General features: G+C 36.0%; 1 protein-coding gene across 1 annotated transcript in view; it reads right to left on the reverse strand.

Annotated features, from left to right (window-relative positions):
• The window catches only part of TTC6 (tetratricopeptide repeat domain 6), a 217,642-nt gene that overhangs the window by 75,784 nt on the left and 128,489 nt on the right, over nucleotides 1–13,369 (reverse strand). The window contains exons 8-13 of the mRNA XM_056133903.1: nucleotides 12,023–12,097; nucleotides 11,172–11,539; nucleotides 5,426–5,879; nucleotides 4,746–4,875; nucleotides 3,115–3,287; nucleotides 873–1,009 (exon numbers count right to left, since the gene is read on the reverse strand). Coding sequence (XP_055989878.1) covers nucleotides 873–1,009; nucleotides 3,115–3,287; nucleotides 4,746–4,875; nucleotides 5,426–5,879; nucleotides 11,172–11,539; nucleotides 12,023–12,097 — 1,337 coding nt within the window. The remainder of the gene's footprint in view (nucleotides 1–872; nucleotides 1,010–3,114; nucleotides 3,288–4,745; nucleotides 4,876–5,425; nucleotides 5,880–11,171; nucleotides 11,540–12,022; nucleotides 12,098–13,369) is intronic.

The raw sequence follows: 13,369 nt of genomic DNA on the forward strand, positions 1-13,369 counted from the left end.
CCATGCCTCCCCAGGAGGGAAAGGGTGTCTCTCCCTTCCGCCTTCCCCTACGCACCTCCCCCCCACCCCGGCAGCAAGGTGACCGCCAGCTCAGAGATTCTTGGAAAGTCAGGTATGAGTCGGCGGTGACTGGGCAACTGCAGTCTCATGGGAAGGGGGTGGGGGGCGGTACCAGCTCGTCCTTCACGCCCTACCGAGGTCACGAGTTGCCCCCCACAAGCGGCTCTCTGGCACAGCCATAACACCAGACGCACAGAAACCAATCTCGTAATTATCTGGCTCTTTGCAGAAATCCAAAATTGTGAGGCCACTATTGCAGCCACGCGAAATTATATGATTCTCATAACCAGCTATAGAAAACAAAGTATTTCACAATGCCTTTTCAGCAATTCTGTTTGTTGGGGGTGGGGGGGAATTCTGAACAATAATGGTGCATCTTTTGTCGAAATAATGTAATCAATGTAGAGAAGAGTTAAGTGGAAATTATCTGCCTCACAGTTGTTGGGAGGGGTGGGAGGCGGGTATATTGGAGTTCTTGGTGGGGAAAAATGAGTACTGATGAAGGGAGAGGTGTTTGATCATTGTATGACCGAGACTTAATCCTGAAAGCTTTGTAACTTTTCCCACAGTGATTCAATAAATAAATATAAGAAGAAAAAAAACAAATAAAATTATGAAAAAAAATTAAGGTGGAGTTCATGCCCAATTCAATCAACTAATCAGTGGCTGAATAAATAGCAGTACTCCTACATAAAAAATAATAATAGAGTCAACTCTCCATACATTACAGAGTAAACCTTGGGTTTTTTTCTTTACCTTGAATGAACACTTCACTCCTCCAAATATTTAAAATTAAATTAAATTAATCTCACCTTGCTTGAGAATTTTGGGGATCCACATTTATCAAGTCTGTAAAATCTTGTATGGCTGGCTGCCACATTTCATTTTCATAGTAAAACAACCCACGTTTCATTAATGCGTCAGTTCTTTTGGGATCATAAAAGATACACTGTGTGGGAGTGGAATAGGGAGGAAAGGAACAAAACCATAGGACATAATAAGAAAGAGAAGAATATAATACCAGAGAAAATTAAATGGACTACAACCATATCATTTTAAATTTCACATAACATTAATTAAGGCAAACTACTCTAAAATACCAAAACTTTCTGATTTATATTTGTTGAGGATATCTTTAGGAAGTTGATTTATCTTCAAATTCTAGAAAGGAGAGATTTTCTATGAGAGAAAAAATCAATCAAGTCTTTTACTTACTAACATTTTTACTGGTGAAACTTCAGAAGTGAACTACTCAACTATAAAAGGTAGACTAATATATCACAGTATCTATCCCAGTTACATATGACACATAGAAATCATGGCTGACTCAATCAAATTGAGCAAGAATGAATTCCATTCTTAAAATGGTGGGAGGAAAAATAAAATAAAATAAAATGGTGGGAGGAGGGGATGAGTTTGTATTGGGATGATTTATTTCTTTCTCATTGACATACAAGTAAATAGTGTAAACAGACTAAATCACTGTAAAAGTTATAAAATGCTTTACCTATTAACAGTGGAAAAATAACTGAAACACCAAATAATCAAGTGAATTATATTTGATATTGAGGTATACAGGCAGTAGAAATAAATAGAAATGATAATATTTTCCTAAAACAGAGGAATGTCAAGTGTGTAATCTTTATGTATTAAGAAACATCATTGGTGGTGGAAAATGTATACCAGTGGAAGGATGGATGCTTGAGTATTGTATGACTGAAACTCAAATATGAAAGTTTTGTAACTGTAGCTCATGGTGATTCAATAATAATTTTTAAAAATACGGAGTGGGTCAGAGAGTACAGCAGTTACAGTGCTTGCCTTCCATAAAACTGACCCAGGTTTGATCCCCAGCATTCCATATGGGTCCCTGAGCATTGCCAAGTCCTGAGTGTACAGTTAGGAGTAACACTTGAGCATCACCAGGAGTAGCACAAAAAAAAAAACCAAAAAATAAAACAAACAAACAAAAAAAGAGCTGAGTAAAAATATAAAGAAAAATGGAATTTGGAAATGTGGATGGCTAAATTATTAAAATTACTTATAATTTTGTAATGTACTAAGAATAAGAATTTATAACTCACACTCAGGATATCCGACCATAGCAATAATATAGGGGGGAAGGCCCTTGCATTGAAAACACCTGACCCAGGTTCAATATCTGACACTCTATATGGTCCCCCAATCTCTAAAACAAGTGATCCCTGAGCACAGAACAAGGAGTAAGTCCTGAGCACTGCAAGGCATGGTCCAAAAGTACAACCCCTCTTCCCCCCAACTCACATACAGATGCAAATGAAGAAAGCTAGGTTACAGTTCTGCTTCAGTCTGGGAACTATTTTACCTAATATTTGTCTCAAGGTACTGTTCAGTTAAAATTTCACTTCCTTGTGGGATATCCTTGATAAGCCCGACATATTAACAACACCATCATCTTTGCTTCCTTCACAGGAACTCATTATAGTTAGCAATTGTACATGCATGTACTTATTCCTGCAATATACATCCTTTAAACTCTAGGTTCTATGTAAATAAGGAACATATGACATTTGTGTGCATTTTATTCACTGAGCTTCATCCACTAGCATTGTTCTCTCCTCATTACATATCTGTACATAAATGAATGCCAGTGAGGAGAATTTCTTAGAGCAGAATGGTTTGCTGCAGAAAAGAATCAGCTTTGACTCAAGAATTAAAAAGTAGAGAAGCATTTTTTCTATTGTTTTAAGGTAAGAAGCAATTTTCAAAGGTATATTTACTAGTTCAAAATTCAAGAGGGAACTGTAAAAGTCAAAATCTACTGCAGAATTAGCTTATGGACCAATACCCAGCTCATTGATTCAAATGCCTTCATTCATTTACAATTTGTTAAAAAAACTTCAGTGACAAAAAAGAAGGTATTAATATCAATTCCAGTTAGTAATATTATAGGCTTTAATCTGTAACAAATTTTTATTATATAACATGTAAAAAATTTTAATAATTTATTATAATATTGAAATTATCCCATCTAAATTATGTAAATGGGAGGATCATGTGTTACACAAAACTTACCTTAGAAAAATCATCAATGGCCAGTATTTTGTTTTCCATTTCATACAATTCACCCCTCCTGAAATAAGCATCAGCATCTGTGGGTTTGCATTTAATTGCCTGAGTATAGTTTAGAATTGCCAAAGTAATATCATTTCTTGCTTTGAAAATTTCTGCCTTAGACAAATATGCCTCTAAAGAAAGTTAAAATAAAATATAGGGTTAGGTAGTTAACAGTTCTTTTATTTACTCAAAAAAATTTTAAAGATTCAACCCCTTTCCCTTCAAAAATGCACTATTAAAATGCTGTTTCTCTATCATACCTTGACCATTAAAGTTTTTTTTTAATTTACCAATGAAAATATTGTTTTCAAAGATTGACTAAAAACTCTTTTATGTTGAAAAACATTTTTTCAGTTTTGGAATCACACCTGATTGTTCATAGGGCTCACTCCTGGCAGTACTTAAGGGACCAAATACAGTGTTGAGGATAAAACTCAGGACAGCTGCATTCAAGGCAAGTGCCTTACCCACTCTACTATATATCTGGCCAAAAAAAAGTGTGCACTTTCAATTTGAAATGATTAAAAATTACCTTAGCCTTAAAACATTTAATAGACTTCTAAAATTTCATAATAAAGTTATTTTAATTGCACAAATTTTAAGGACTGTGACAGAAATCAAACATTTGTTAAGTTCACATTATGTTCTAAGGATAAGTTGGGGATGCTAGTGACACAAAAGTAAGTATGGCATCTTCTCATTCTCACAATGCTCCATGTCATGAAATCTAAGAATGTTAGAGAATGGTGCATCAGTGTAAACATACAGTTTCACCCAATCACCATGTCTTTAAAATATTAAAACTCAAATTCAGAAGCTTGTGGTCAAGAAAATAATTGTGAATCACTTCCACAACAAAATCTAAAAGTTCATGTTCTTATGATATTAGCCAATTTATTGTAAGAACCAAGTTACTGATGTATACAAAAGCATTAACATTTCAAGACATGATTAGTACTTTGAAAATAATGTAGAGTCATATGATTTTAAATTTACCATAACAAGAAAAATATACTTGTAAAAGCCATGAAAATTTTAGGAGACATTTTAAGAATTTTGACTTGATTTCTGTTCCACATCTGGAGATGCTCAGTGCTTATTCCTTTTTCTATACTCAGGGATCACTCCTGGTGGTGCTCAAAGGACTATATGCAGCAGCGCCAGGGATCAAACCCAGATCAGCAACATGCAAGAGAAGTGTCCTAATCACTGTCCTATCTCTCTGATCCTGAGGAGATTTATTTATTGATTTATGTATCTTCTTGGGGCTGGAGCGATAGCACAGCAGGTAAGGCGTTTGCCTTGCATGCAGCCAACATGGCAGACCTGAGTTTGATTCCTCCGCCCCTCTCGGAGAGCCTGGCAACCTACCGAGAGTATCTCACCCGCTCAGCAAAGCCTGGCAAGCTACCCATGACGTATTCGATATGCCAAACACAGTAACAAGTCTCACAATGTTACTGGGCCCACTCAAGCAAATCGATGAACAACGGGAGGACCATGACCATGACCGATTTATGTATCTTCTTAATACCATTACATAACAAAAGCTCAGTAAAGAGATAACAGTATCTATACAGACTACCTACCTGCATTATATTTATTATGCTTATTTATATAATTTAAGTCATCCAAAGCTTCATTAAATTTATCTTGGAAAAGATAAATGAAATGTCGGTGCCAATAGGCATTGAGAAACAATGGTTCCAAGAGTATAGCCTAAAAAATTAAAACTATGTTTATAAAATGGCATGCCCTTATAAAATATAAAATATATAAGCTCCATTAATGTTAATAAATATGTCATATAAAATGAAATTTTCAAACATTACTAATTTCAATGACTTTGGATAGTATAAAACGGTACCTCCTAATACACACAAAATCTACTGGTCTTAAGTATTTGAAATTTCACAGTATCGCTACAAATAATCATTGTTCAAAATTCAAAAACTACCATAAGTCATAACCAGTATACATTCTAATTTTATTTATTTTATTTGTATCTATTTTTGTTCAATTTTTATGTAGGCATTCTGATTTACAATACTGTCAATAATAGTGTTTCAGGAACACAATATTCCTGTTGCACACCCATCACCAGTGTCAGTATCCCTCCACCAATGTCTCAAAGTTCTCTTCTCCCCACCTACCCCCTTAGCAAACTTATTTTCAAGTTAATATAGTTTGGGAGATTATGTTTATTATGTTACCTCATCTTACCCCCACCAAAATGCCCAATTAATATTATTTTCTAGATGTCACTTACTTTCTCTAGATCATGCATGGCACTCTGTAACTTTCCTAGTTTTCTATAAATAGCTCCACGTCTACAATACGAAAATGCAGGATATGTTGTCTTATTATTTATTTCTTCAGTCAATTTTTCCACTTCAGAATTATAATGTTTAATGACCTCTGGAGCAAGATCAGACTCCAAAGAATCACTCAGTTCCAATATCGGTAGCTTTTTCACTAGAGTATATTCTTTAGGAGTAGTCATTTTAGGAATTTTGGGGCCTTCCTTGTGATAAGTATATTTAGAGAACAAATTAAAAACCCATGACCGAAGGCCAGCAGTCTTTGGATTTCCTCCCTTCTTTAGGACAAATTCATCAAAATTTAAAACCATTGGTAGGCTGGGACTCCGAAGTTGCCGTTCATACACTGGAACTCTGAGTAAGAATTTCTTCTGTCCAGGAAGAATTTCTTGAGACACTGATCTAATTTATAAAAAAAAAAAGTAATTTTTAAATAAATATATATTGCCTTTATAGTAGTGGCACAAAATTATTCTCTAGTATCAAAATAAAATTACATGCTAGTTTTCTGAAAACGCAGTCCTACTGTTAAATTTTCAAATCAGAAGTTAACTATAAATTAAATTTGTAATACTCTAAGAATCTCTAAGAATTATGAGAAAAATATTAAAGATAGAAACTTTCTAGCCAATTGAAACAAGAAACCAATATTCTTCTTAGTATTGGGTTGCATCCTGCCTCCAACCAGAGAAATTACAATAGAAAATGAAAGAGGTAAAACTTTGTTGTAAGAATATAAAAGTTATCCAGTCATAAAAAGTTTGTATAGTCAAATTTTTTATCTTGTTCATATGCACTGAGGAATGAGTGTATATGAACAAGATAAAAAGTCTGACTATACATCACACTACTAAATAATAATCCCACACTTTACCCTTCTGTAGTATACTATTGAATTATATTAACATATAGTGTTTCGAAAGTTGTATTTTCAGTAATATCCTGCTGAAGTTCTCCATTTTCCACACAATTTTCATTCAGTAAGCTTTACTGTGTGGTTTGTACTACATCAGTCACACACAACACAAATAACTCTCGAGCTGTAAGAAACGGGAATCAGGAATGCAGACAGCCTGCGGGAAATGCCATTCCTCCTCTGCCCATCCAATCCAGGTATTGAGCAGTGCAGGGGTTCTTCCCAGGGCTGTGGCTGCTAGAGGCCGCAAGTTATTCTCCCCCTCAATACTCCATAAGAACCATAAGTTAGCCTCTTAGGTGGAACCTTCACTATAGCAGCCTAATCAACAGAAACACATTAAACCAGTAGGTCATTACCCCCACCTCAATTACTGTTACACCAAAAATACAATAGTAACAGTGATCATGAAAGTCTAAACTGCACAGGTCATAATGGTAAAGCAACGCAGAAGACCACGGAGCTTACTTAGAGAAGAGACTAGCCCAGATGACCCCAACAGTAATGAAGCCATGGACAACCTCTCTGACAAGGAATTTAGAAGGGAGGTACTGAGAATGCATAGGGAGCTAAAAAAAAAAGCAATGGAATGCACCACAAATAAAATACAAGAGGATTTGAAAGTAGAAATGGGGAAAATGCAAACAAAATTACAAACAGAAATGAAAGAGCTGAAAAACCTGGTAGGTGAACTGAAAAACTTTGTGGAAGGCCTCAGCAGCAAAGTAACAACTACTGAGGACAGAATCAGTAAGTTCGCAGATCAAGTGCAGAGTCCAGAAAAGAGCAGAAAATGGGAAAGATACTCACAATCCACAAACAGATGTCAAGAGAAGATCAGGATGAAGCCAAGAGGAATAACATAAGAATTAGTGGAGCCAGGGCTGTAACTATAGCACAGCGGGTAGGGCGTTTGCCTTGCATGCAGCTGACCCAAGTTCAATTCCTAGCATCCCATATGGTCCCCCGAGCACCGCCAGGAGTAATTTCTGAGTGCATGAGCCAGGAGGAACCCCTGTGCATCGCCAGGTGGAACTGCAGAGGGACAGGAAGAAAACCCTGATGAAGAAGAAACCATCAAAGACATCATTGCTACGACATTCCCAGAGCTGAAGAACACATGCAACCACATTCAGGAGGCCCAAGGGGTACCTGAAGGGTACTAGAAGAAATCAAAATAAAAATATCCCAAGACACATCCTGATCAAAATGATTAAAACCTTAGAGACAAAATTCTGAAAGTAGCAAGATCAAAGAAAGAAATTGCCTATAAAGGAGGATCCTTAAGATTCATGGCCGACTTGTCTGATATAACCCTCACGGCTAGAAAACAGTGGTGGGATATTGTGAAAAAAACTCAACTAAATAAATGCTTCACCAAAAATACTTTACCCAGCTAGATTCTCATTCATAACAGAAGGAACAACACACAGTTTCACAGACAAACATCAGCAGTAGTAATCAAAACAGCATGGTACTGGGCTAGAAGCAGACCCACAGACCAATGGAACAGAGCTGAATATTCTGTCACAGACCCTCAAATGTATGACCACTTAATCTTTGACAAAGGAACAAGAAATGTAAAGTGGAACAAAGAAAGCCTCTTTAACAAGTGGTGCTAGGAAAACTGGAGAGCTACCTGCAAAAAAAAAAAAAAAAAAAAGAACTCTGACCTCTGTCTAATGCCAGGCACAAAAGTCAGATCAAAATGGACTAAAGACCTCAATATCAGATATGAATCCATAAGGTACACAGAGAAAAATATAGGCAGAACCCTCCATAATATTGAAGCAAAAAGCATCTTTAAGGATGAAATACCACTCACCAACCAAGTGGAAAAAAATATAAACAAATGGGACTACATCAAAACTAAGAGGCTTCTGCACTTCTAAAGAAACAGTGACCAAAATACAGAGAGCCCACAGAATGGGAAAGAATATTTACCCAATACCCATCTGATAAGGGATTAATATCCAGGATATACAAGACACTAGTAGAATTGTACAAGAAAAAAACCTCCAAACCCATCATAAAATGGGGAGAAGAAATGAACAGAAGCTTCCTCAAAAAAATAAATACAAACAGCCAAAGGCACATGAAATAAAATGCTCCACATCATTAATCATCTTTGTATCACTGTATCACTGTTGTTTGTGAGTGGGCGCCAATAACATCTCTATTCATCCCAGCCCTGAGATTTTAGCAGCCTCTCCTTACTGTCTTTCCCAATGATTGGAGGCTTTTTCAGGGCAGGGGCATGGGAATGAGACCTGTTTATAGTTACTGATTTTGGCATATCGAATACATCACGGGACTTGCCAGGCTCTGCCCGTGAGGGCAGAATAAGCTTGCCGGGTTTTCCGAGATATATATATATATTTCTCCCTATGATTTGTTGCCTACTGCCTGAACTCCATCAAACATGGTGTGGTAATCATGGGAAATTTGTAGGAAGTGTCTTAAAATGTGTTGCGTGGCCACAAAGCAGGTCACTGGAGACTGGGGGAAGCTGAACTTTGTGACCTTGGACTCTGGACTCAACAGGACCGGGAGCAGAGATAATTGCTAGTCATCAGGGAGATCAAATCAAAACAACAATGAGATATCATCTAACACCACAGAGACAGGCACACATTCAAAAGAACAAAAGCAACCAGTGCTGGTGTGAATGTGGGGAAAAAGGGACGCTCTTTCACTATTGGTGGGAATGCCGACTGGTTCAGCCTTTCTGAAAAACAAAATGGACAGTCCTTCAAAAACTAGAAAGTGATCTTCTATAATGACTCTGCAATACCACTTTTGGGGATATATCCCAAGGACACAAAAAAAAGCACCATATAAATGACATCTGTACCTATATGTTCATTGCAGCACTGCTCACAATAACCAAAATCTGGAAACAACCCAAGTCTCTGAGAGCAGACAACTGGGTAAAGAAACTTTGGTACATCTACACAATGGAATGCTATGCAGCTGTTAGGAGAGATGAAGTCACAAAACTTGCTTATAAGTGGACAGACATAGAGTATCATGCTAAGTGAAATGAGTCAGAAATAGAAGGACAGATAAAGAAGGACTGCACTCACTTGTGGAGTATAAAATAACATAACATGAGACTGACACGGAAGGACAGTAGATACTAGAGCCAGGAAGATTGCTCCATAGTTGGAAGCCTGCCTCATGAGAGGAGGGGAAAAGGCAGCTGGAATAGAGAATGGATCTGAGGAGGAAAAAAGAACAGCGAAGGAATAGAGAAGAAACAAAAATAGAGAAGAAAATGAGGATTGGAGGAATTGGTTGGGATGGGAGATGTGTGCTGAAAGTAGATAAAGGACCAAACATGATAGCCTCTCAGTATTTGTACTGAAAACAATAATTCCCAAAAGTAGAGAGAGAGTTTGGGGAATATAGTCTGCCATGGAGTAGTGGGAGGGTGGGAAATGGAGTGTATATTGGGGATATTGGTGGTGGGGAATGTGCACTGGTGGAGGGGTGGGTGTTTGATCACTGTGTGATTATAACTCAAACATGAAAGCTTGTAACTATATCTCACAGTAATTTAAAAAAGACATAAATAACTCTATTAGAAGAAAACAAAATCTTTTCATTTCATTAAGTTGTTTACACATTGAGAAACAGCTAAAGTCAAACAGTAGGGAAATGCAAGTGAGGAAAGTCACTTCCCTTCCCCTACTTTTGACAACTCATTCCACTCCCTAGCTGCAAGCTGTTGCCATGCTTTCTATCTGGAGTTCAAAATTTTCCTTTTTTAATTAAGGGACAACTACTGACACAGTGCTCAGGAACAACTCTGAGAGATGTTTTAGGAAGTAGATTCTGGAACTCCTTGATGCAAAGTATTTTGAGTGATTTCCCTTCTTATAGAGTATAAGACTTTCTTAATTCTCTGTTTCTACTCTGCTCTTTGTCAAATCTATTCTCCACATATCAGTCAACATACTTTTCACTAATTACTGACATAATGTAGCATTATGACATCATATAAACTTCAGAGAAAATCAAAATATGTGTAAACAACATAAGACACATCACTGAGAATACAATTCTTTTATAGCTATGTAGTATTCCACTGTGTGGTATGGCCTCCTGAGTACTTGTTTAGGAAATCCACCCATTCAAGAAAATAAAATAAAACAAATAACAACAACAAAAAAGATTACCAAAAGGAGAGAGAGAACAAAGGGAATGCCCTGCCACAGAGGCAGGGGGGGTGGGAGGGATATTAACCATGGTGGTGGAAAATGGGCACTGGTGGAGGAATGGGTATTTGATCATTGTATAATCAAAACCCAAGCACAAAAAATTGTAAATCTACAACTGTACCTCATGGTGTTTCACTAATAAAAATTTTTTTTAAAAAAAGATTATCTAGATTACTACATGACCCCACAATTCAAAATTTAAAGTGTCAAGTACAAGCAATGTATTGATTTTTCAGTTGTGGTATTTGTTTAAAGCAGGGGTTGATTTGGGTACTAAGTCATTTCAATAATTATAGAGAAATAACTTAGTAGATTTTACATTCTTATACTTCCTTATCAAATTCACATGTATTTCATGACCTTCAACCAGGCCTATCTTTAAATTATAATTTAAACCATTCATATATAGCCACTTACTACAACCAGACACAAAAGTTTTTTTAGTAAAAAGTTGAACAAATTTTCAGTGTTAAATTAATAATAACAGCCTTAAACAATTAAGTCCCAAGCCACAATACATTTCTTAAACTATAAAAATAATTAATTAAACAAGACCTTTGAAGTGTTTTTGGAGGCTTGGCTAATTCATCATATACAAATGGAAGTCTACCGAATCTTAAATTTTTCTCTTTTTTTTTCATTTTCTTGGGATAAACAATGTATGAAATGCCAGCTTGTCTAGATGCTTCAACGAGAGAGACTGACAAACTTCCTGACTTGGTATTTTCCTGCATGCGAGCTAGGATGGTATCTATACTTTTTCTCACAGTTTTATCACTTTCTGTATGTATAGTTTTATAGCGCTCCAATTCCTTTGCTCTCTGAAATAATACCTCTCTTATATTGCTTTGCATGTCATTCTTGATTTCAAATGGAACAGTGGCCTTCTCCTCCATCCTTAATTCAATGGCAGATTTTGCTCTCTTAAAAGGAAATATAAAGGTAAGGAAAAATCAATGTAGTTTCTATACATTAATTCATCTATTTGGGGAGTTACTGAAGAATCTTAAAATTGACAGAATCAGAAGCAATAGCACAGTGGGTAGGGCGTTTGCCTTGTACGCTGTTGACCCAGGTTTGATTCTTCTGCCCCTCTCGGAGAGCCTTGCAAGCTACCAAGAGTATCTTGCCTACACAGCAAAGACTGGCAAGCTACCCATGACATATTTCATACTCTAAAAACAGTAACAACAAGTCTCACAATTTGTTGTGAGACGTTACTGCTGCCTGCTCAAGCAGAACTATAGTCATGCAAGGTTACCAAACAAGTATAAGATTTGAACCTTTCAATCAACTCTGGATGAATCAAATTACACTATTTCATGAAATCAAACATAAAATATTAAAGATCACTGCTAGATATAAAAACACTTTTCAAAAATAAAACACTGAGAACATTATCATACCTTTAATTGTAGAGATTTGATACTGAAATATTTTTGGATATTATGAAATGATGCAGCCTTTTTTAGGATGAAATGCTAAAAAATAAAATAATAAATATACATTGAACATAGATACTATTTGGAAAACTAAAATACTCTATTAGAGTTGTCTAACAATTGTTCAATTAGATTAAATGCAGAAATACTCATTAAAGCACAGGCTCTTAATGTTTTCAAAGTCACTGGCTTTATAGAAAGAAACAGAACTTAGAATCCATTAATCAATTTAGGAAATAACAATAATGGAAACCCTTTTTCTAAACTGCCTTAATAAAATAAAATTTTACCAGGTGGCTCTAGAGATAGCACAGTGGCAAAGGCTATTATGTTGTATATGGCTGACTCTAGTTCAATCCCTGGCATAGAATAAGATCCTCCAAACCCAACAGTTGAGAGTTCTGAGCCCAGAACCAGAAGAAGGTTCTGAGTAAATCTGGGTGTGGCAAAAACTGACCAAGTATCTGCCTTGTCAAGATGCTATCTGCTGTAGCTTTCCAGTTGTTATCAGCTGGAGAGTTGACTATATCACAGATGTGCTATGTCATAGTCCCTTTTACCCTAGTGATGCACTAGTGGAACCTGAGAAAATACTATCTTTAAAATAATTGTTTCTTATAATATGAAAATTCTACTTTTTTAATACACATGATCATACAGTTATTATCTTACCATGAGAGCTGTTATACTAAAAGAGTTAGGAAACACTGCAATATGACAGAGTAAAAAGTACAAAACATAGCACACCCAATGAATGTTCTTAGATATTCTCAAAAAATGTTTTACTAGAAACAGTATCTGTACCACAGAAAGATAAACCAACCAACACACAATTCAAAATGAAATTTATACACACCTTACGTCTCAGATTACTTGAAGACATGTTGTACTGCTTCTTAAAAACTGAAAATCTCTCAAGTAAAATTCTGCTTGCTTGAGCACTCTGTGAATAAAAGGATAATGGTTTTGGATTATATAGTGGAATACTTTTAAACCCTACATCTATTATTTTATAGTACCGTTATTACCAAAAGAAAGCAGACAGAAAAGCTAGAACACTAGAAATCATCAGAGATATTTTGAAGTCCAGTTTTGGTATGTAGCCAAAACATACTATCTAACTTCAGTGTTGGCCTACAGCTAAATAGATATTTTTGCACTATTTTTGGCATTTCTTCTTAGGATCAACCAATGATCCTGTAATCTTAGAGGTTAGCACTGAATCTATTTAAAATCTCGACTTTCAGAATTAGAAATAAATTAGAAACAAAGCAAAGCATTTGAATTTATTGTTAAATGTGACTATTCACA

Source organism: Sorex fumeus, unplaced genomic scaffold (assembly GCF_029834395.1).
Source record: "Sorex fumeus unplaced genomic scaffold, SorFum_2.1 ptg000098l, whole genome shotgun sequence".
In the NCBI taxonomy this organism is placed as follows: Eukaryota; Metazoa; Chordata; class Mammalia; order Eulipotyphla; family Soricidae; genus Sorex; species Sorex fumeus.